General features: G+C 35.9%; 1 protein-coding gene across 2 annotated transcripts in view; it reads right to left on the minus strand.

Annotated features, from left to right (window-relative positions):
* ABCB7 (ATP binding cassette subfamily B member 7) overlaps window positions 1-25,891 on the minus strand; it is a 167,263-nt gene that overhangs the window by 11,851 nt on the left and 129,521 nt on the right. Inside the window, exons 6-15 of one of the 2 annotated variants that reach the window (XM_029929812.1) lie at window positions 24,893-25,161; window positions 24,164-24,252; window positions 23,984-24,071; window positions 22,941-23,115; window positions 21,818-21,975; window positions 21,087-21,250; window positions 20,800-20,929; window positions 17,608-17,779; window positions 14,021-14,124; window positions 10,205-10,312 (exon numbers count right to left, since the gene is read on the minus strand). In XM_029929812.1, coding sequence (XP_029785672.1) covers window positions 10,205-10,312; window positions 14,021-14,124; window positions 17,608-17,779; window positions 20,800-20,929; window positions 21,087-21,250; window positions 21,818-21,975; window positions 22,941-23,115; window positions 23,984-24,071; window positions 24,164-24,252; window positions 24,893-25,161 — 1,457 coding nt within the window. Of the gene's footprint in view, window positions 1-10,204; window positions 10,313-14,020; window positions 14,125-16,590; window positions 17,189-17,607; window positions 17,780-20,799; window positions 20,930-21,086; window positions 21,251-21,817; window positions 21,976-22,940; window positions 23,116-23,983; window positions 24,072-24,163; window positions 24,253-24,892; window positions 25,162-25,891 lie in introns of those variants that run through there. The other variant, XM_029929814.1, reaches the window with a different exon arrangement.

Raw genomic sequence — 25,891 nt, forward strand, 5'->3', positions numbered from 1 at the left:
GAGAGAGACCCAACAAAAGAAGAGAATTACAGGACAATATCCTTAATGAATACAGATGCAAAATCCTCAACAAGATACTGGCAAATCAAATTCAACAGCATATAAAAAGAATTATCCATCATGATCAAGTGGGATTCATTCCTGGGTTACAGGGCTGGTTCAATATTCACAAATCCATCAGTGTGATACATCACATTAACACAAGTAAAGATAAAAATCATGATCCTGTCAATAGATGCAGAAAAAGCATTTGACAAAATACAGCACCATTTCTTAATAAAAACCCTTGAGAAAGTCGGGATAGAAGGAACTTACTTAAACACTATAAAAGCCATTTATGAAAGAGCACATACCTAATGTCATCCTCAATGGGGAAAAACAGAGCCTTGCCCCTGAGATCAGGAACACGACAAGAATGTCCACCCTCACCACTGTTGTTTACCATAGTGCTGGAAGTCCTAGCATCAGCAATCAAACAAGACAAGGAAATAAAAGGCATCATGATTGGCAAAGATAAAGTCAAACTTTCACTTTTCGCAGATGACATGATTTTCTACATGGAAAACCCAACCGACTCTACCAGAAGCTGACTGGAACTGATCCATGCATTCAGCAAACTCTCAGGGTACAAAATCAATATACAGAAATCAGAAGCATTGTTATACACCAATAATGAAGCAACAGAAAGATAAATCAAGAAACTGATCCCGTTCACAATTGCACGAAAAACCATAATATACCTAGTAGTAAACCTAACCAAGGATGTAAAAGACCTATATGATGAAAACTATAGAAAACTTAAGAAAAAAATTGAAGAAGACACTAAGAAATGGAAAAATATTCCATGTTCATGGATTGGAAGAATAAACATTGTGAAAATGTCATTACTACCCAAAGCAATCTACACATTCAATGCAATCCCCATCAAAATTGCACCAGCGTTCTGCTCAAAGCTGGAACAAACTATCTTAAAATTCATATGGAACCACAGAAAATCCCGAATAGCCAAAGTACTATTGAAGAAAACCAAAACAGGAGGCATCACAATCCCAGACTTTCGCCTCTACTACAAAGCTGTCATCATCAAGACAGTATGGTATTGGCACAAAACCAGACACATAGACCAATGGAATAGAATAGAGAACCCAGAACTGGGCCCACAAATGTACGGCCAATTAATTTTTGACAAATTAGGAAAGAGTATGCAATGGAAAAAAGACTGCCTCTTTAGCAGGTGGTGCTGGGAGAACTGGACAGCAACATGCAGAGGAATGAAACTAGACCACATTCTTATACTATACACAAAAGGAAACTGAAAATGGATGAAGGATCTAAATGTGAGACAGGTAATCATCAAAACCATAGAGGAGAAAGTAGGAAGCAACATCCTCGACCTCAACCGCAGCAATTGCCTACTTGACACATCCCTAGGGCAAGGAAATCAAGAATCAAACTGGACTATTGGGACCTCATTAAGATAAAAAGCTTCTGCACTGCAAATGATACAATCGAGAAAACTAATAGGCAGTCAACAGAATGGGAAAAGATAGTTGCAAATGACATATCAGATACAGGTAGTATCCAAAATCTACAAGGAGCTCACCAAACCCCACACCTGAAAAATGAATAATCCAGTGAAGAAACGGGCAGAAGACATGAAGCGACACTTCTCCAAAGAGGACATCCTGATGGTCAACAGGCATATGAAACGATGCTCAGCATCACTCATCATCAGGGAAATACAAATCAAAACCACACTGAGATACCACCTCATGCCAATCACAGTGGCTAAAATGAACAAATCATGAGACTACAGACGCTGGTGAAAATGTGGAGAAATAGGCACCCTCCTACACTCTCAGTGGGAATGTAAACTGGTACAGACTCTCTGGAAAACAGTGTGGCGATTCCTCAAAATACTATGAATAGAACTCCCCTATAGCCCAGCAATAGAAATGCTTGGGATGTACCCAAGAGATACAGAAGCACTGATGCATAGGGTACATGTACCCCAATGTTCATAGCAGCACTGTCAATAATAGCCAAATCATGGAAAGAGCCTAAATGTCCATCCACTGATGAATGGATCAAGAAGATGTGGTATACACACACACACACACACACACACACACACACACACACACACACACACACAAAATGGAATACTACATGGCAATGACAGAATGAAATCTGGCCATTTGTAGCAATGTGGATGGACCTCAAGGGTGTCATGCTAAGCGAAATAAGTCAGGCGGAGAAGGCCAGATACCATATGCTTTCACTCATAAGTCTAACAGGAGAATCCTAACAGAGGACCATGGGGAGGGGAAGGGGGAAAAGAGTTAGGGAGAGGGAGGGAGCCAAATCTTGACAGACTCTTGAATCCTGAAAACAAACTGAGGGTGAAGGCGGAGGGGGAAAGGAGAACGGGGGTAATGGTCATGGAGGAGGGCTCTTTTGCAGAAGAGCACTGGGTGTTATATGGAAACCAACTTGACAATAAACTATAAATTGAAAAAAAAAAAAACATGGTAGGGGTGCCTGGGTGGCTCAGTCAGTTAGGCGTCCTGCTTCAGTGTTGTGCTGACAGCCAGCTGAGAGCCTGGAGCCTGTCTTCAGATTCTGTGACTCCCTCTTTCTCTGACCCTTCCCTGCTCATGCTGTTTCTCTCTCAAGAAATACATAAAAAACATTAAAAAAATTAAAACAAAACAAAACATGGTATATTCAAAGACATGTGAAAAGAAACTCCCAAATCAGAAAGAACAGTTTGAGATTATAGAATGATTCACTTGTACAGTACTATCAATAAATGTTATTCACTAGCAATTATATATATATATAATGATTCAACAATTCTATACATTTCTCAGTGCTCATCAAGTGTACTCTTATTCCCCTTTATCTATTTCACCCATCCCCTCCCACACCACCCCTGACAACCACCAGTTGGTTCTATGTATTTAAGAGTCTGTTTTTTGTGTGTCCCTTTATCGTTGTTTGTGTTTAAATTCCACACGTGAGTAAAATAGTATGGTATTCATTTTTCTCTGACTTTTATCACTTAGTATTACACCCTCTATATTCATCCATGTTGTCGCAAATGGCAAGATTTCACTTCTTTTATGGCCAAGTAATAGTCTTTCTTATCCATTCACCTATTCACACTTGAAATGTTTCCATATCTTTGGTAGTATAAACAGTGAGGCAATAAACATAGGGGTGCATATATCTTTTTGAGTTTGGGTACTGTACATAATGTGGCAATAAACATAGTGTTGCACATATCTTTTCGAGTTAGCAGTTCCATTCGGGTAAAGTAAGTTTCTTTGGGTAAATACCCAATAGTGGAATGACATATTTTCAGATTTTTGAAGAACCTTCATACTGTTTTACACAGTGACAGCACCAATTTGCATTCCTAGCAATAGTCCATGAGGGTTCCTTTTTCTCTGTATTGTCATCAACATTTATTTCTTGTGTGCTTGATTTTAGCCATTCTGACAAACATAAAGTGATATCTCATAGTGGTTTTAATCTGCATTTCCCTGATGATGAGTGATGGTGAGCATCTTTGCATGTGTCTGTTGGCCATTTGAATGTTTTCTCTTGAAAAATGTCAATTCAAGTCCTCTGCCCATTTTAAATCAGATTGTTTATTGGGTGTTGAGTAGCATAACTTCTTTATATATTGTGGATGTTAAGCCTTTGTCAAATATATCATTTTACAAATATCTTCTCCCATTCAGCAGGTTGCCATGTCATTCTGTTGATGGTTTCCTTCACTATGCAAAAGCATTTTATTTTGGTATACTTACAAAGTCTAACTTTGTCTTTGTCTCCCTTGCCTGAAAAGACCTAAAAAATGTTTCTGCAGCCAGCATCAATGAAACCACATGTTTTCTTCTAGAAATTCTATGATTTCAGGTCTCACATTTAGGTCTTTAATTCATTTTGAGTTTATTTTTGTGTTTATTGAAAGAAAGTGATCTGGTTTCATTCTTTTGCATGTAACTGTCCAGTTCTCCTAGCACTATTTGTTGAAGAGACTGTCTTTTCCCCATTGTATATTCTTGCCTCCTTTGTTGTAGATTAATTGACCGTATAAATGTGAGTTTATCTCTGGACTCTCTATTCTCTTCCATTTATCTATGCATCTATTTCTGTACCATACCACACTGTTTTAATTACTACAGCTTTGTAGTATATCTTGAAATCAGGGATTGTGATACATCCTGCTTTGTCCTTCTTTTTTAAGATTGCTTTCGCTGAGGTCTTTTTTGGTTTCATATAAATTTCAAGATTATTTGTTACAGTTCTGTGAAAAATGCTAGTGGTATTTTGCTAGGGATTAAACTAGTTTGCTTTGGGTAGTATGGACAGTTCTCCAATATTTATTCTTCTAATTTATGAACATGAAATATCTTTCCATTTGTGTCATCTTCAATTTCTTTCATCAATGTTTTATAGTTTCCATGGTACAGAACTTTTATCTCCTTAAATTTATCCACAGGTATCTTATTACTTTTGATGCAACTATAAATGGATTGTTTTTTAAATTTCTTTCTCCTACTTCATTAGTATATAAAATACAATATATTTCTGTACATTAATTTGTAACCTGTGACTTTACTGACCTCACTGAATTTCTCAGTGAAAAATTTTACTTCTTCCTTACCAATTTGGATGGCTTTTAATTCTACTTCTTGTCTGATTGCTTCAAATAGGATTTGTAGTACTATGTTAAATAAAAGTTAGAGTGGACATCCTTGTCTTGTTCCTGATCTTAAGAGGAAAAGCTCTCAGTTTTTCACCATTAACTATGATGTTAGATGTAGGTTTCCCATATATGGCCTGGTTATGATGAGTTATGTTCTTTTAAAAAAAAAAAACTTACTTTGAGAGAGAGACAATGTGTGCACACATGCAAGCATAGGAGAGGAAGAGACGGAGAGAGAGAGAATCCTTAAGTAGGCTCCATGCTCAGTGTGGAGCTCACACGATGACTGATCTCACTCACAACCGTGAGATCATGACCTGCTCTGAAGTTGAGAGTCAGAGACTTAACCGAATGAGCCACCCAGGCACCTCCAGGTATGCTCTCCTTAAATGTACTTTGCTGAGAATTTTTACCATGAATGGATGTTGCATTTTGTCAGATGATTTTTCTGCATCTATTGATATTATATGGATTTTTCCCTTTCTCTTGTTGATATGATGTATTATATTGATTGGCTTAGAAACACTGAACCACCCTTGCATCTTGAGAATAATCACTTGATTGTGGTGAATGATTTTTTTAGAAGTATTGTTGAATTCAGTCTGCTAATGTTTGGTTGAGGATTTTTCCATCTATGTTCATCATAGATATTAACCTGTAGTTCACTTTTTTGGGATGTCTTTATGTGCCTTTGGTATCAAGATAATGCTGGCCTCATAGAATAAATTTGGAAGCTCTACTTTCGCTTCTAAGTTTTAGTATTGTTTGAGAATAGGTATTAACTTTTATTTAAATGTTTGGTAGATAGAATTCACCTGTGAAACCATGTGGTGTCGATTTTTCTTTGTTAGGAGTTTTTAAATGATGGATTCACTATCATTGCTAGTAACTGGTCTGTTCAAATTCTCTTTTATGTCCTGATTCAGTTTTGAAAAGTTTTATATAATTTATCTATGTCTTCTAGTTGTTCAAATTGTTGGCATATAGTTTTTCATAGTATTCTCCTATAATTATCCTTTGTATTTCAGTGGTGTCAGTTGTTATTTCTTCTCCTTAATTTCTGATCTTGAGTCCTTTCTCCCTCTCTTTTTTGATAAGTCTGGCTAAAGGTTTATCAACTTTGTTGATATTTTTTTCAAATAACCAGCTCCTGGTTTTATTGATCTTTTATTTTTTTAAGTCTCTATTTCATTTACTTTTGCTCTAATCTTTACTATTTCCTTCTGTCTAGTGGCTTTGACCTTTGTTCCTTTATTTCTAGCTCCATTAAGTGTAAGGCTAGATTATTTATTTGAGATTTTTATTCTTTCTTGAGATAGGCCTATATTGGTATAATCTTACCTCAGAACAGTTTTGCTGCATCCCAAAGAATTTGAGCTATTATGTTTTCATTTTGTCTCCATGTGTTTTTTTCATTTTTTTCTTTCTTTGTCAACCCATTGGTTAGTATCATGTTGCTTAGCTTTGGGGTTTTTTTCCCCATATTTTTCCTGCAATTAAGTTTTTTGGTTTCACATCATCTTTATGGAAAAGATGCTTGATATGGTTTTATGTTCTTAAATGCATAGATAGTTGTTTTGTGCCCTAACACATGATCTATTCTGGAGAATGTTCTATGTGCACTTGAAATTAATGTGCTTTTTGATGGAATGTTATGAATATAAATGACGTAGTTTCATCTCAATCAATATGCTATCCAAAGTTAGTTTCCTTAATTTTCTTTCTGCATGAAATATCCATTAATATAAGTGGGGTGTTAAATTCAATTATTATTATTGTATTAATTTCTTCCTTTATGCCTGTTAACACATGCTTTATGTTTTTGGATCTCCCATGTTGGGTGCATAAATATTTACAACTATTTTATCTTCTTGTTGGATTTTTCCCTTTATCATTATGTAGTGTCCTTCTCTCTAATTATAATCTTTGTTTTAGTGCCTGTGTTGTCCAATACAAGTATTGCTCTCCTGGCTGTCATTTCACTTCCATTTACAAGGCGAATGTTTTTCCAACCTTTCAATCTCCATGTGTCCTTAGGTTTGACCTGGGTTACCTGTTGGTAATGTTTAGACGGGGCATTTATTTTTTATCCATTCAGTGATCTTATGTCTTCTGATTGGAACATTTAGTCCATTTACATTCAAAGTAATTAATAAATGGTATGTTATTATTGCCATTTTGTAACTTGTTTTATGGTTTGTTTTTGTAGTTTTCTTTTTTTCCATGTTTACTTTCTTCCCTTGTGATTTGATAGCTTTCTCTAGTATCATGCTTCAATTACTTTCTTTACTTTTTGTGTATCTACCACAGGTTTTTGATTTGTGGTTACCATTAGGTTCACATATATTTTATGCATCTGGAGTCTATGTTATGTTGATGGTCAGTTAACTTTGAAGTCATTTTAAATGTACTAAAATTTTACTTGCCCCATGTTCCATATATATGTCATACTTTACATCCTTTTATTTTGTGAATCTCTTGACCTAATTTTTATAGATATCATTGACTTAACTGTTTTTGTACTTTACTTGTCATAAGGTTTTATAAATGATTAATATATTACTTTTATCATGTTTGCATTTACCTGTGAGCTTTCTTCCTTTCATAATTTTCTTACTCCTGATTATGGCCTTTTCTTTTTAGTCAAAGAATTCCTTTTAATTTTTCTTGAAGGCTGGTTTAATGGTAATAAAGTCCTTTAACTTTTATTTGCCTGGGAAACTCTTTATCTATACTTGTATTCTGAAGATAGCCTTGCTGAGTGGAGTATTCTTGGTTACAGATTATTTTTCTGTCAGTACTCTGAATATACCATGCTATTTTGGCCTGCAAAGTTTCTGCTGAAAAATGAGGTGAAAGCCTTGTGGGATTTCCCTTGAATATAACGTTTTTCTTTTTTTCTCTTGATACCTTCAATATTCTCTATCACTACATTTTGCCATTTTAATTGTTATGTGTCTTAGTGTGGACCTCAATGGGTTGATTTTGTTGTGGGTTTTGTGTGCCTTCAGAATCTGGATGTCTGTTTCCCCAAGTTAGGGAAGTTTTCAGCTATTTATTTCTTCAAATACATTTTCTGTGCTCTTCTCTCTCCTCCTTCTAGGATTGCTGTCATGTGAATGTTGTAATGCTTAGTGATATCACTGGGTTCCCTTAATCTTTTTTTTTTTTTTTTTTTGCTATTCAGCTTGGTTTCTTTCCATCACTCTGTTTACTAGCTCACTGGTCCATTCTTCTGTTTCCTCTCATGTGCTATTGATCCCCTCTAGTGTATTTTTAATTTTAGTTATGAAGTTCTTCATCCCTGATTGGTTTTCTATATTTTCTATCTCTTTGTTAAATGTTCATTGAGATTCTCCACTCTTTTGTCTAGTCCACTGAGTATCTTTATGATTATTTGAATTCTTTATCAGGCATATTGCTCATCTCTATTTCATTTAGTTCTTTTGCTTTAGTTTTTTCCCATTCTCTCACCTGGGGCATATTTCTCTGTTTCCTCATTTTGCCCAACTTTTTGTGCTTGTTTCTATGTATTAGGAAAGTAAGCTAAGTCTCTGATCTTGAAAGGGGTGCCCTAATGAAGAAGAGGTCCTGTGGGTGTCGTATAGCATAATGTCCACTGTTCACCAGAACCAGAAGCTTCAGGAGTATCTCCTAATGGATAGTATGCACCCTACTGTTGTAGCTGTGTTTGCCTAGTCATGAGCATACCAGGCAGGGTTTGGTCCCTGTGCTATTAAGAAAAGAGTCTAGGGCTACTACAGGCTTGTAATTCAGCCTCTCTGCCTGGGCTGCCATCATACTAAATAGCAGGGTGCTCTCTCTGTTGTCTTCTGACAGGCTTTCAGTAGTAGGCAGGGCCTACAATCAAACCAGATGATTTGGAGAGATAGCCCCCATCCATTTATTAGGGCTGCAGCATCGACCTTCAGGGTCAACCTGAAAGCCGGGTCGACCTGCCTTTCCCTGAGAGGTTTTTGTTGGTGGGCAGAGCCAACAGTTAGACTAGATGCTAGCCCAGTCTGTCTGACATTGCTGCAGTTGCACCGCTGTGTGTGCTTATCTACTTCTCTCCCCAGGACAGTAGTCGCTTTGGAGTGGTGCAGGTCCCTGTCAGAGCTACTTGCAGGATATATCTTGGCAGGAGCTGCTTTAGAGGGATGCTTGCTAAGTGGGGTGGATATCCAGAATGCAGGACATAGTGTACGTTGTGTTAGCAAGATAGGTAGATTGTTCCTACTGGTTCCTGCAACTGCATGGCTATCTAGACAGGGAAGTGGGATGGGGGAAAATGCTACCCAACAGCTCTTTTGTTCTTACAGAAATCTCCTAAAGATCCCTGCTTCTCCAGCACACATTCTGAGATTAGTAAATAAATGTCCTTCATTTATATCCCATGCACTTTTCGAAGTGGTGCTTCTATGCTATATCTTGGTGGGTTTTTTGTTTGTTTGTTTGTTATGCTGGCTCTTTAAAGCCAACGACATCATTTCTTATTGCTCTGTGGGCCTCCCTCAGCTAAGCCTGCTAATATTTGAAGAAGCTGGCATTAAGTCCCAATGTTTGTCAAAACTCACAAAGTTAAGCCCCATGGGTTTTCAAAGCCTAATTTTTAATATAATTTATAGTCAAATTGGTTTCCATACAACACCCAGTGCTCATCTCAACAAGTGCCTTCCTCAATGCCCATCACCCTCCTTCCCCTCTCCACCCCCACATCAAGCCCCAATTTGTTCTCAGTCTTTTTTTTTAATGTTTATTATTGAGACAGAGAGAAACAGAGCATGAACAGGGGAGGGGCAGAGAGAGAGGGAGACACAGAATCAGAAGCAGGCTCCAGGCTCTGAGCTGTCAGCACAGAGCCCAACGCGGCGCTCGAACCCACAAACTGAGATCATGACCTGAGCTGAAGCTGGACACTCGACTGAGCCACCCAGGCGCCCCTGTTCTCAGTCTTTAAAAGTCTCTTGTGGTTTGCCTCCCTCCCTCTCTATAACTTTTATCTCCCCTTTCCTTCCTCCATGGTCTTCTGTTAAGTTTCTCAAGATCCCCATATGGATGAAAACATATTATATCTTTCTTTGCCTGACTTATTTCACTTAGCATAATACCCACTAGTTCCATCCACGTTGTTACAAATGTCAAAGCCTAATGTTATGGGGATCTGTCTTTCCAGTGTATATTCCCCTTGCCTGGGGTCCTCCCCCTTTTCCCTGCTTGTGGTGTTCCTTCTGTTCATGGTTAGTCTCAGTGGGATTTTGGTTCCAGACTGTGCCTGTCCTTCCTACCCTTTTCAATGTGGCCTTCTCTCTGCAATAAACTGTGCAGAGTGTGTTCTGACAGCCTTCCAGGTGTTTTCCGTGTTAGTTGCACTCATGTGGCTATCTATGTGTGTCTGTGGGACCAGGTAGGCTCAGGATCTTCCTATTCTGCCATCTTCTCAAAAGTCCTCCACATACTAAACTTTGAAAATAAATCTCTTACCTGGTTCAAGACAATGATTTCATCTGCATCAACCACTGTTGACAATCTGTGTGCAATGAAAATAGAAGTTCTGTGTTTGACTGCATTCCTCATGGCACCAAGAATAGTCTGCAAGTTTGACAACAAGAAGAGTAGGAAAAAAAATCTATTAAGTAAATGTAAATTAAAATAATCAAACATTTCTTAAAGGAACATATAAAATGCCAATTAATTTTATATATAAACTTTATACCACTACCAAATATTTGCTCTAATGTAAATAATTACTAAGAAGAGGAGAAAATAGATCAACACAAGAAGACATATATGACCACATTATCATGGAAAAAATTATCTTTGAGATAGGCAACATTTCTTTAAATTACAAAGACTGAGAGAAGGTGGATATTTCTACACATAAAAACAAATAATAATGATGAACCCAGTGATATCAGGAACATGCTGGTTATGATGTTTATATGGCCTATGAGAACAAAAATAAAATGAGGTAGAAATCAAGTAATAGGATACAAAAAACTACAAAACAATCAATAGAAAGATAGGAGACTCAAAGAGTATAGGAGCATTTGTTTTTCATTAGTTCAAACTTAGGGGACAGAAAGGGCAACAAAGACAACTGGGTTTGTTTAACTTGAGCAAACTTCCCTTTCAAAAGTATTCTGACTTCTCTATCCATTATTGATCAATGGACACTTGGGCTGCTTCCACATCTTGGCTATTGTGCATAATGCTGCTATAAGCACAGGGGTATATGTATCACTTTCAATGAGTGTTTCTGTAATTTGGGGGTAAATACCCAATAGCACAATTACTGGATCATAGAGTAATTCCTATTTTAAGTTTCTGAGGACACTCCATACTGTTTTCCAGAGTGCCTACATCAGTTTGCATTCTGATCAACAGGGCACCTTTGTTCCTTTTTCTCCACATCCTCATCAATACTTGTTATTTCTTGTGGTTTTGATTTTATCCATTCTGACTCATGTGAGGTGATATTTCACTGTCATTCTCATTTGTATTTCCCTGATGATGAGTGATGTTGAGCATCTTTTCATGTGTCTGTCTGGTATCTAGATGTCTTCTTTGGAGAAATGTCTGTTAATGTCTTCCATCCATTTTTATAAATTTAAAATTTTTAATTTAAATATACAATGGAAAATAATTCAGCCATAAAAAAATGAAATCCTGCCATTTGCAATGACATGCATGGAGCTACAGAGTATAATGCTAAGGGAAATATGTGAGCCAGAAAAAGACAAATACCATACGATTTCACTCATAAGAGGAATTTAAGAAACAAAACAAACATGCAAAGGAAAAAAGGCAGAGAGAGAATAAGACAGAGACAAATCAAGAAACAGACTCAACTACAGAAAAGAAACTGATGATTATCAGAGGGAAGCTGGTTGGGAGGATGGATGAAATCGGTAATGGGAATTAAGGAGTGCAACTGTTGTGATAAGTAGTGAATGATATATCAAATTGTTGAATCACTAAATTGTACACCTGAAACTAATATAACACTCTATGTTACCTATACTGGAACTAAAAAGAACAAAAACCCTTATGTCATGATAAACTGAACAAAAGACAAGAAAAGCAACAAGAGGATGGAAATGGCTACAGAGAGCGCAAAATTGTCACTTGAAGACAATGAGATAAAGCTGAGAATGAAATGTCTAGCTCCATTTCCCCTTGCACCAGAAGCAATGACAGCTTCCTCCCAAAACCTCTGGCCTTTCTTGAACATGAGCATTCTATACAGGGGAAGCTGAAAAGGCATAAGTTTTTAGACTCTATTTTTCTCCAAAATATCCAAGATTCAGAAGAAATGGGCCAAGCCCCCCAGCTGTAAACAGAGGGAATGACTCTGTGACACTGGTCCTGAATAGTCAACAGGGAGAGCCTAACTGAATAAAGAGCAAAAGGAAGGAAATGGGAAGTATTCTGACTTCTTAATGAATTCTGGAAAGCATTTTTATTACAGTATAATTAACAGTGTTCTATTAATTTCAGGTGTATGATATAATGATTTAATAATTTTTTTCCTTTTATTGAGAGAGAGAGAGCACAAGCAGGGAGAGGGGCAGAAGGAGAGACAGACAGACAAAGTGAGTCTTAAGCAGGCTCCACGCTCAGCACAGAGCCCAATACAAGGCTCGATCCCACAGCCTTGATCATGACCTGAGCTGAAATCAAGAGTCAGATGCTCAACTGACTGAGCCACTCAGGCAACCCTGATTCAAAAATTTTATACACGATTCAGTGTTCATCGTGATCAGTTAATCCCCTTTATCTATTTCACCCATCCTCCCACCAAACAACCCTCTAGCAAGCACTAATTTGTTCTCTGTATTTAAGAATCCGTTTGCAAAACACATTTTTGTTTACTGCCTTTAACGTAAAAGAGAGTTGTGTATACATTCAGTTATACTTGGAACCCTGGGTCTAAGTATAGCTATCAGGATGGAAACTGCAATGTGGGGTTGGACATATACCCAGTGGGTCCTTAAAGATATTTCTAAACATTGTATTTATTAAAGGAATAAAATGATCAAGAGTAGACGGTTACCCAGAAGAGAAGACCTTATATTTTACTAGGGAAAACTGAAAATTAAGTGCAGGGCCAATTTAAGAAAAATTGTGATGCCTATGGGGACTCACTGTCCTTAGTCTCAAGAACTTAAGGTCTCACAACCCTAGTAAGTGCTCTGGACCTTTTAAAGAAAGGCCCATTAAAATTTACCAAATCTTCTGGTAACTCATTCCCTTGGTGGGGAGTTGTCTACGAACTCTTATTGGTTGTGCTCTATAAGATATTGAAGCTACATGACTCAAATAATGACTGTTAGGACTTATAATTTGTGGTAAATATGAAGGATACATTTTTAGGTATACAGTTCTTATAAGCAGATTCCTATTTTGCCTATGAATGGGGTGTGGTCCTGCTTAAGGTTCCCTTTAAAAACAACAAATCCTGATGCTAAACAAGCCACTTAGATGTTAAACTGTTTTAAACATATGGCAGATCAAATTATATGCCCTGAAACTTAACTACATATGCAAATATTATGCCATTCATGCTATAAATATGAAATTAGGCTTATCCTTCAACACTAGATTTTTACTATATATTTGAGTAAAATGTAGGTGAATGGAGATAAATGACAGATAACATCTGTCTATTTTCAGTTCTAGATTAAGGGGATCCATTCATGAAATTGTCATTATTATTAAGACTTTTATATTTAATGCAAAGATGTTATGAAGTATAATGTAGTTGCTGGGTAGTACCATGACATCAAGTGTTACAACATCTTGGCACAGGCAAAACCTTTTTTGTGAAATGAATATAAATTTATACTACTACCACAGGCTATGTGTGCCTGACTTGTACTATCAGTGAGTTGCTCCATAAGTGAAAGGCTTTCTGGTGTATACTATCACAATAATTTACACAACCTGTTTTCATGAGTGTTAACAGGCAATAGCAGAAAGACTAAAAAGTTTTTGTCAGCAGATTAGGCAATTCTTACAAGCTTTTCAAGATGCAAGGATAATACAACAGTCGCACGGTTCTAAAAGGAGACACTTTTGCAAATGGACTTAGCAATGTGATAGTTCAATGCAACTTGGCATTTTTGATAGTTACGAACACTTGCTATATAGGGGGAAAGGGTCAGGTATTTTGCTCTATAGTATCTCCTACTGAAGTTCATTCAAAATACAAAAGAATGTAACCATTTTACTGAAACGTCTACGGAGAAAAATTAAGCATTGAGAATTGAAGAGCATGGCATTTTCATCATCATTTACCTCTTCAGTAATTGAATCTAATGATGAAGTGGCTTCATCATAGAGAATGACTGGGGGGTCCTTCAAAATGGCTCTTGCAATTGCTACTCTTTGCTTTTCTCCTCCTGGTAAAGAAAAATATAGTTTAAGGATATATAACATAAAGACATTTTATGTTTCTAATATTTCCACTGATCATAATCACCAACTAATGCCTTTAACATTTACTTCTACTCTGATCACTGTTCATTTTACTCAGCTTTAAGAGTCTAAGTTCATATATGATATCCTTTGACAAACTATACTCCCTGCTCTGGAACATAAATGGATTCTTTGTGGCAGGTGAAGAGAAAAACGAGAAGTAACATCCTTGATTCCATAATTATTCCTCTCACCATTAATATGCTCATTACATAATGTTACTTTACCTTACATTACTTTCCAATGAACAGCATCTCAGAACAATTTCAATATTAGAGAATTGACAAAGACATAACTAAATTCAATATCTGAAACCTGGAAACTTGAAAGACATAAAACTATGAATATCTAAATGTATTTCTTAGGGCACCTGAGTGGCTCAGTCGCTTAAAGCGTCTGACTCTTGATTTTGGCTCAGGTCATGATCTCATGGTTCGTGAATTTGAGTCCCACATCGGACTCTGCACTGACAGTGCAGAATCTGCTTACAACTCTCTCTCCCTCGCACCCCACCCCTCAAAATAAATAAATAAATGTAGGGGCACCTGGGCAACTCAGTTGGTTAAATGTCTGATTCCTGGTTTCAGCTCAGGTCATGGTCTCATGGTTAATGAGTTTAAGCTCTGCATTGGTCTCTGTGCTGAGAGCACGGAGCCCGCTTGGGATTCCCTCTCCCTCTTTCTTTGCCCCTCCTCTGCTCATGCTCTCTCTCTCTCTCAAAAATAAATAAACATTTAAAAGAAAACTTAAAACAAATAAATCAATTTATTTCTTAACAAACAAGTACCATTTGCCAGTATTATTCTCAAGGATTTTTTCTGGAGATTTTATTTTTATGGCACCCTTCAAAGTTAAGGGTATATACTTGATACATCTTATTTCACCTAAGTTATTTGCTATGGTCCCTAGATAAGCAGAATTTTAAAACAGAAAGGAAATAAGGCTTCCTGATTTGCTCAAGGTCACAGAGCAAATTCCAGTGGAATCTGGACTAGATCTGACTCCCAGTCCAATGCTCTTCGTATCATAATCTGCAAGCCTGTATTTATTCCTAAATATACTCTAATGAAAACAAAGCAATCTTTTCTTTCCTCAATGGGACTCCATAGGTCTAAGGTCATTAATCGCACACAGAACTATAGTTGTAAGTATAGATGACGATGCTTTGCTGAATATGCTCCCCTTGGCTTCTTTTCCATTATCCATTAATTTATCAATGTTGAAACAAACTTGTATTTTTCAGCTTCAGTAACTTCTTCAGGAAGTAAGCTCCATCTATTTATTATCTGGTATACCAAATATTGTTTTATTTCTTCTGCAATTATTAATACCAACCAGTAAAAGGAGCTCCTTATGTCTAAGTGCATAAATTTATATTTATACTATCCACATTCTTCCCCATTCAGTAAGATCAAAAGTCTCCTCCTCAAGCAAGCATCATGCCAGAACTATCTGCTTACCCACCTAGCAACTCAGAAAGTTGTAGCAGAAAGCTCCTAAAAGAAGTAGATACTCAGAGGAAGGACTAGTTTAGACATGCCTCAGAAATTTCAAGTGGAAACCAACCCAGTTTCAATTTTATTCCATAGAATTTTAGAACTTGAAGAAGAAACACTTGTTTATTCCCTACCATAAGTATTAATATAGACACTAAATATATAATACAAATGCTCATTTAGAGAGGTCTCACTGTAAGGCAATGGGTATTGTTAAGGCAACGGGTACTTTTAAAAAATGAGAAAAAAAACAGGAGCACCTGGGTGGCTAAGTCGGTTAAGCGTCCAACTTCATTCAGTTCAGGTCATGATCTCGTGGTTCGAGAGTTCGAGCCCAGCGTCGGGCTCTCTGCTGATAGCTCAGAGCCTGAAGCGTGCTTCAGTTTCAGTGTCTCCCTCTCTCTCTGCCTCTCCCCGCCTCTCAAAAATTAACATTAAAAAAAAAAAAAACACTACAATTGGCCAGATTTCATTCTTTCTCATTGCCATGTAGTATTCCACTGTATATGTAAACCACATCTTCTTTATCCTTCCATCAGTTGGTGGACATGTAGGCTCTTCTCATGATTTGGCTATTGTTCAAAGTGCTGCTATGAACATAGGGTAAGTCTGGCCATTCATAGCCAAGTGGATGGACCTTGAGGGTGTCATGATAAGCAAGTCAGGCAGAGGACAGATACCATGTTTTCACTCACAGGTCTAACAGTAAAAACCTAATAGTGGACCATGGGAAGGGGAAGAGGGAAAAAGAGTTAGGGAGAGGGAGGGAGGCAAATCATGAAAGACTCTTGAATACTGAAAACTGAGGGGTGAAGAGGGAGGGGGAAATGGGAAGAGGGTGATGGTCATGGAGGAGGGCACTTGTGGGGAAGAGCACTGGGTGTTATATGGAAACCAACTTGACAATAAACTATAAATAAAATTAAATTAAAAACAAAAACCACTACAAACCAACCTAACTTGAAAACAATCTTTGCTTAACATTTCCTAAACCTAGATCAAAACAGTGTAATGGCCTGTAAATTCCTTGAGAGCAAGCCCATTTTTGCTTCATCTTTTTAACTCTCAAATCATTTAGCATATCAGCTAGTACATAGTATGTACCTAATCAATGTTGTGAATAAATGAAACCAGTTTATAATGAAAAGGAATGGGGATTCATTAAAATTGAGGCAGAGTATTCTTCATTTTCTTTTTGACTCACCGCCATCCCTAATCTACAAATTTCCTCCCTAAATTAAACTAGAATGGAGAATAAATGTAAAGGATATAGTGTGTTTATATAAGTTAGAGTAATACTTTCTGGTATTAGCATTACACTTCTGTAATTCGAATAATCTGGGGTGAAAAATATTTTTGTGGATCCTTTAAAAAATTCAGTCTTTGTAAGATGATGATGATTAAACCTAGCAATCTCGAAATGTACAAGCAGCCAAATTTACTTGATCACTGAACCAACGAGGACATGAAAATGAAGTTAGCTGTAAAGAAACTAGAGAAGTTAAGTATATCAAGTGTAAGGAAGTCTAAAGCATTGAAAACATCCCATAACAAACCAGGAAATCATGATGAGATACACTATTTACTATCAAATTACTTTTCCCTATTCTTAATACTTTCTCAGGTGAAAAATGGTCTTGGCTTTTATTAAAATTATGGCTGATAAGTTAACACTGATCTGAGCACGTATCAGTAACCTACAATTAAGTACTTAAAGTATGCAGCTGTAAGTGAAAACAAAAAAAATTTGCATGACTTGAGAAGTTATTTTCAACATGTTGAATTATTTGCAGTGATGGCTGAGACCTTGTTGAAAGTGATGGGATGAGCACTAGGTGTGTACTCTGTCATTACATTTTCTAGAAAATGGCTCTATACAAGTGGAGGGGCAGATCTAAAATCTCTGATTACCTGAAAGTTTGAGTCCTCGTTCCCCTACTTGTGTGTCATATCCATGTGGCATTCGAAGAATTGCATCATGGAGTCCAGCTAATTTTGCCACTGCATACACTTCCTCAGGTGAAGCATGGATATTTCCATATAAGAGGTTGTAGTAAATGGTGTTGTGGAAGAGGACAGCATCCTGCAGCAGATTTATATATACATACATATACATGTATGCTCATTATAAAAATTCAAACAATTTAATAAAGGCATAAAGAGTAAAATATGATTACCCCTTTATCATCCTCCTCATCCCTGAAATGCAATTTCCCTCCCCAGCACTAATCACCATGAATAATACGTTGAGTATTGGTCCAGATTTTTGATACATTTATATGCCATATACTTTTCCTCCACATAGGGGAGTTATATGTATCTATAAATATATAATTCTATAAATTGCTTTCTTCACTTAACATACCCTGGAAATTGTTCACATCAGTAATCCTACCTCATTCTTTTTAACAGGTATATGATACTAACAATGTATTTATTTATTTCTCTATTGCCAGACATTAATGTAGTTTCCAAATTTTTGCGACTATAATGTTGGAATAAAACAGGATTGCATATAGGACTTTGTGCACTTGTATATTTCTATAAGAAGGATTCCTAGGAGTAGACTGATGAATTAAAAGGGAACTATCCTTTGATAGTACTACACAACGGTCTCCCAAAATGCTCCAACAGTATACACACTTCAACTTATATTTTATGAGTTTGTCAGGTCCCCATATCCTCAGCAGGCCTGCATATTAATAAGTTTCAATTGTTGCTACTTTTGTGTACAAAAAGTGCTTTTTGTTTAAATTAGCACTTCCCTAATTACTAATGAGGCTGAATAAGTTATATGTTTCTCAGAAGCTTTTAACCCAGACACAGAAAACAATACACTATGGGTATTTTTTGGAGAAAGTTCACTGCAAGCATTCATTTGATATTTCATCTTATTCTGATATTGCAAACTAAAGCTAATTTACTTAAAGTGAATATCTCCCACCTTTCTTTCAGTCTCTAGTTGGTTGGAAGGCAACAATAAAATGAAATAAAATGATTCCATTAGTTTACCTTAACCAAGATAATTAAGATCTTTAATATCACAATCAGCCCCAGAGTTTCAATATTACTTCAAATAATATTTTAATCATTTTAAGCCAACTACTAACATAAGATATTCTTATATTGAGATGGTACTTAAACCTAATACACTTGAAGTTCTATAAAGAGAAAATATTTTTTTATTTTTAAATATTTTATATTCAGAAATGAGTTAATAAGTGCTAACCGGAAACTTTGAAAATTCAAAAAATATGGTAAAAAAATAATTAAGTAATCCATAATCCTAGCATGTAGCAATAACTGTTATTAACATTTTAGTGTATTTTCTCCTTTCTTCTCTACTTACATGTATTCATTTAATATTATAAAATTGAGATTTTATCTTTTGCTTGGTATCCTCTTTTTCAAAAAATTTTTATCTCAGTATTTTTCCATGACACTCAGTATTCTTTACAAACAGCTCATTTATAAATGGCTATCTGACATTTGATTCTATGGTAATAATTTAACTATCTACTTATTGTGTTGGATACTTACACTGTTTTTGACTTCTGTTATTATAAATGTTTTCAATTTCTGATATTATAAATAATGCTGTAATGAACATCTTTGCATATAAAAATCTGTTCACATCTCTGTTTATTTCCTTACTAAAACTTCCTAGAGGCAGAATTATTGGAATAAGGGGTTTGAATATTTTTTTGTCTCTTGCTTGTCAGGAAAGCTATATACTTCTACCAGCCAAACACCAGATTAGCCATTTTACAGCCTTGCCCAAACTGGACATTATGATTCTAAAATCCTTGCTAACAGGTGAAAAATGGTATCCAATTGTTGATTTTATTTATATTGGTTAAGGCCTCCAGTGAAGATCAGCATCTTTTCTTTATCAACCATGTATATTTTCACTTGATATACAGATTAGGTTAGTGTTTCTCAATATAAAGCCTATCAATTATCTATATCAGAATCACATAGGAAGCATACTCAAAAATGCAGAGTTCTGGGCCCCACACAGCCCTCCTAAATCAGAACTAAGGTGTGTGAAAGAGCTGGAATTTCAATAATCTCTCTAGGCAATTCATGCACACTAACATTTGGGATTCTCAGTAAAAAAGAGGAAGGACAGGGCAGAGTGGTGTATGTCAGAGCTACAACATATCCCTTTCTGATCCCTTTCTTACAGTTATGCTAGGAATTTAATTCAGATTCTAGGCTGTAACTAGAAAATTTCACATCCTGTAAGGCATCCTTGTCTTCTCAGATTTTGCTTGGAATTCATTTTTCTCCCTAAAGTCATTCAACAAATACTTATTAAATGCTTAGTATGGGTCAGGCACTGCAGGTGGTTCTATGAGGACAGTGGTAAACAAGGCATAAACTCAGATTATCAAACTGCTTTTCTACGTTTTTAGAAATTCACTACGTCAAGGTGACTGGCTGGTTCAATCAGTAAGTTAAGCATCCGATATCAGCTCAGGTCACGATCTCACAGTTTTTGAGTTTGAGCCCCCAAATTGGGCTCTGTGCTGACACCTCATAGGATGGAGCCTGCTCCAGATCTGTGTCTCCCTCTCTCTCTGCCCCTCCCCTGTTTGTGCTCTGTCTCTGTCTCTCTCTCTCAAAAAAAGTAAATATTAAAGAAAATTTTATAAATAAATAAATTCACTATGTCAAAAACTTTTCAAAATTATAGTAATAGTTTTCATTTACTGAGCAATTACATGGACATAAAAATTCTATCCCATAAGACAGATGGTTATCATCCTTACTTTAAAGGTAAAGAAAATGAGGACCAAGACCACAGAACTAATAAGGGTTAGACCTAGGGTTAGAATCCAAACATGTCTGTCTCTAGTCTGGGCTCTTTCCATTATATTATGCTATCTTTCTAAAACTTAAAAAAAAATTTTGTCCATCATGCAGATTTTTCATTCACATTTTTTTTTAGGCTTTTTGGTAACAGAATTTACCTACAGGGATTAATGCTTCCTACTTAGTTAGCAATATATTGACTCTTTGGAATAAAACTATTCTAAAAAAAATCTACCAACCCAGTAAGTCTACCCCCAAATAGGTTTTTTTCTTCTTTTTAAGTACCTGAGGTACTACTCCCACTGCCCGACGAAGGCTTTCCAGGCTCACATCTTGTATATTTTGACCAGCAAGGTAAATGTTACCCTTTTGAGGCTCATAGAAGCGAAACAACAGCCTTACTATTGTGCTTTTCCTGAAATTAGAGACAATGGAAGATTATTTAGCTCTTACTGATATTAGGGAACCCCTATTTTAAACCACTGTAATCATTTTATTATGGTAAGAAAAAATATTATATTGGGAATGATAAATCAATGATGTAGAATTTTGTAAATAACTATATTACCCACCCTGACCCACTACCTCCTACAATGGCCACTTTCTTTTCTGCAGGGACTTCAAAAGAGATTCCATCAAGGACTTTCTGCCCCTCAACATATTCAAAATGCACATTATCAAAGACCACTGTAGCTGTCTGTGGTGTGATCTGAATGGGAGATGCCATTGCCTTGTCCTGGTAAGGAAGAGAAAAAAAAAAGCACTTTATATACCATGTAGAATACAGCCATGTAGATAGTTTTCTAATTCACAGAGAGAAAAAGGAAAATAATGGGGAAAGAGGAGGTTTATAAGTAGAGTTAGACCACCTTCAAGCACGCTTTTAAAGATTTTTTTTTTTTTTTACTCCTCACTAAGGTCAAAAACTCCTAAATGTTTTGATTTTTGAGCCATTTGGGGGGAGTGGGTAGAGGGATGGGTAGACAGGGGAGTAAGGAAGTTGAGGACATAAGGAAAGGCAATCACATATTTTATACCATTTATTAGCATATCAGGTATAAGTAGAAATAATTCAAGTTAACAAAATTTAGCTTCTAGGTTTAATATTCTTTGCTAACACTGTATGGTTTCTAGACACGGAAGTAAAAGCTATAACAACCTCTTAATAAACATCATAGCCCCAATTCCCACAAAAAAGAAACCAGTTTGCTAACATGGTGATGGAAAAATATTCCCTTATAATAATCTTAGTAATGGGATGGTGCTTACATGCTGTTTAAAAGGTACGAAATAGATTACTTACTTTAATTCGAGTGTCTACTTTGAGTAGAGTAAACAAGGTGTTCATATCTATCAGTGCTTGTCTAGTTTCTCTATATACAGTTCCCAGAAAGTTAAGGGGTAATGAAAGTTGAAAAAGCAGTCCATTCACCATTACTAGGTCTCCAACGGTAAGGGTACCTTAATATGTAGATGGCAGAAGAAAAAAAAAAAGTATTTTAAATGTTATAAACTTTTCCAGCTTAAGATAGAGAAGTTTATTAGTCTGGAATATAGTATTCCATAACTATAATAATTTTTTGAATTTATGATATAATTTTTATAGAATAAAAATGCACATAACCAATAACTCTTAAGGTCTATGAAAATGTCAAAGCATTTTAACCTATGATTTAGGAATATAGAGAACTTGATAAAAGTGGAATGGGAACCACCCACCCATACATTATACATAATATACAAAAAAAAAAGAATGGTTTAAGTGAAGAGAGAAATGGATGGCTAAATATCTCTCGCCTTTCTTCCTAAGACACTAGCAATTTTCATTCCAATGTGAATTAGGAAAAAAAAATTTTAAGTATATATTAAAAAATTGGAACAAATGGGTATCATGATTGGGAATGATAAACCATATATTAAGGTCACAGTGAATGAATAAATCCTAACTGAGTGGGCAGGTTACAGAAAAGAGGCAGAGACATTATCTCCTTTTGAAATGTTTTGCAAAAGTAAAATTAATAGAAAGATTAAAATGTAACTTGTAATTGTAAAAAGAAAGTTTGTTGCATTTTAGTCCTTTGGACTAAACACTAAATTAATTACACTGCTTTCCAGGTCTGCAAGAGAAATTAGAAATATTAGATGTTAAAAAAAGAAGTTATTCCTGAAAGAATCAATATGTAGCCTTACAAAATGCATAAACAGTAGTCCTAATTAATGAGGGAGCTAGTGCTACACTGGTAGTGTCAAACAAAAGGAAGTTAAAAAGACATTATCATACAATTAAGAAAACACATTCTGATACAATAAGGAAAGTAATCCAAGAATGTTAAGGCACTTTATTGAATATGCTTTATAACTAAGACAAATATATTTATAAAGGTTAAGTAAAACATCTATAAATCTGAAAACTGCAGATCCATTACCTGCCACAATTCCCTGACTGGCAAGCACCATAATAGCTGTTAAACCAACACTGAAAATAGCACTTTGACCAAAATTCAGCATAGCCAGAGTAGAGGTACTTTTCAAGGAAGCAGTCTCATATGTCTTCAGAAATTTATCATATCTTTGTGCTTCATAGTTTTCATTATTAAAATACTACAAAATATATAAAAATAGTCATTACACACAAGTACAATTAGAATTTATTTTCATAAGTAATTAGTATCCTTTTCATCAGACTTTATGTATGGATTCAATTTAATACTGCATACTCCATTTTAAAAACTATCAATACATTGGACTATGGTATTCCTGCAGTTTTCCACAATGAACTATATTTGATAAGTCCATAACATTCATCACATATTTACTGAAGGCTTGGTTAATTTCAACCTAAATCTAAAAAACGGTGTTAAATGGCACTTCCTTTACAAAGCCTTCCCTGATCCTCCAAGACTGAGCTGACAGTTCTCATTGCCCCACTGCTTTATGCTTTCTTATATAGTCACCTGCACACTTAACTATAATTCTCTCAACTGATGGAGTTAATTGTGGGAGGGCAAGACTTATATCAATCATTTTTCCCACCCTCCCCCATCACAGGACTTAGTGTAGTACCTTGGACACAAGAGCCATTCAGCAATATTTGTTAAATGGAAAAATTGACACAAAAATGAAAGAATTAATGAAAAGCACTATATGCTATGTCCTCTGAGGGATAGTTAAGACCTTGCATGTCAGTATGATTAAATTAGTGTTCATTCTGAATAAAGGTGCTAGCTATACTCTTACCACTTATAAATTAATTGAGAAGGTAAAATTTTGATGTTGCCACACAAAAACTGAGGTGGAAAGAGAGGACAATTTCCAAATAAAGAAAAATAATAAAGTACAATTATTCTATCACACCTAGAGATCCTATCCTAATCTGAAGCTCTAACTTACAGCACCTATTCAGCTAAATGGCAGAAAAAAATCTCTGTGCAGTGTGAAAAGCAGAGGAAAGTATAATTAAACACATTACCTTCACAGTTTCATAATTCAGCAGTGAGTCTATGGCAGCATTGCCTGCATCATTATCTGCTTTGTTCATCTCTATTCTAAATCTAGTTCTGTAAGACAAAGATTTGCACAGGCATGAAATTTTTGCTATATAAGCATAATTAATTTCTGAACCTTGACTGGCCTCTAGGAAATACTTTACCTCCACCGTGTAACAGCAACTGTGAATGCTGTGTATGCACCAAGTGTCCCAAGGGTTACTAATGCAAACTGGGCACCGCATCTATGATACTGGAGAAGGCAAAATAAGAAATGATAAAGTCACTGTTCTTGCCAAAGAGCTTATAATATATAACAGCAAATGTCAATCAAAAGATTTTAATAGAAATATGTTGATGGGAATTGTACAAATAAATAATTTTGTAAGAAATCAAATACCTTAGAAAAGCTACTTTAGGTAACAAGGGAAGAAAGCCAAACTACACTTGCCACATTGATATTACTGTCATATGCTAGTGATCAAAATAATACAATAAGCCTTACGAGGAATAAAAAGTATATATACAGTCTTAATTACAAAATATGAAATTGCTTAAAATGTTGTAAGTGGTGAATAAAAATCTAGATAATCTGAGCATACCAGTCCAAAGTCATATACAAAAATCTCTATTAACAACAAAATGACAACCATTAGTTAAATGACTGATGTATGTGTAGAGGTGACCAGCTCTTTACAATAACATGATAAAGATTTTGGATGGTCCCTTGAAGCTTGTGGGAAAATAATTAAATGAACTGCAAAATCCTTCTGGTAACATAGAATTTTGCTTTCAAACCATGAGCATTCAATAGCACAACAGCTTCCATTACTCAATAAGTACTCTATGTAAGACAAAATAAAAAAGCTTGTTATGAAAAATGTTTTACTTACCAAAATACCACTGACAAGAGTCACCTCGAACATGATAGGAAGAAGATTAAATACTAAAGCACTCAGGACAAAACTGATACCCCTTGTCCCTCTGTCAATAGCTTTTGATAAAGCTCCTGTCTGTCTACTCAGGTGGAAAGCCAGATCCAGGTTGTGAAGATGGAGAAAGACATTTCTGGCTATTCTTCGGATTGAATTTTGGGCTACCTTGCCAAATACTGCATTTCGAACTTCATTAAAAAAGGCAGCTCCAGCTCTTGACACACCATCTGACAATACATTCAAAAGAAAAAATGGGATGTAAAAACATTAGAATCTTAAGAGTGTAAAACTGATAAACATATGGTAAGTAAGAAAGTGTTTATACAATAAATGAATATATCATAGAATACTTCCATTAAAAGAAACTTAGAAAGCATTCAGCCTAGTGAGTACCAATCCTTCCACCTCCATGGATCCTTTTCAGTGTTATTTTCCTCTATAAACTCCAGATGATGAAAGATTTTTTCCAACTACTTTTTTTTAACTTAAAAAAAAATTTTTTTTTTTTTACTGAAAACTAACCGTGGACTGAAGGGGGAGGGGGAGGGAGGGAAGAGGGTGATGGACATGGTGGGGGGCACTTGTGGGTAGAAGCACTGGGTGTTATATGGAAACCAATGTGACAATAAACTATTAAATAAAAAAAATAACATAAAGTGATGTCTCTTGAAGCAAAAAACTTAAAAAAAATTTTTTTTAATGTTTTCATTTTATTTTTGAGAGAGACAGAGTGTGAGCGGGGGAAGGGCAGAGAGAGAGGGAGATACAGAATCTGAAGCAGGCTCCATCCAGGCTCTGAGCTGTCAGTACAAAACCTGATGCGGGGCTCGAACTCACAGACCATGAGATCAAGACCTGAGCTAAAGTCAGATGCTTAACTGACTGAGCCACCGAGGTGCCCCTCCATGTAAATACTTTTAATAGATAGTAGCTCAATATGGCCTTACTGTGGATAAA

Source organism: Suricata suricatta, chromosome X (assembly GCF_006229205.1).
Source record: "Suricata suricatta isolate VVHF042 chromosome X, meerkat_22Aug2017_6uvM2_HiC, whole genome shotgun sequence".
Lineage (NCBI taxonomy): Eukaryota > Metazoa > Chordata > Mammalia > Carnivora > Herpestidae > Suricata > Suricata suricatta.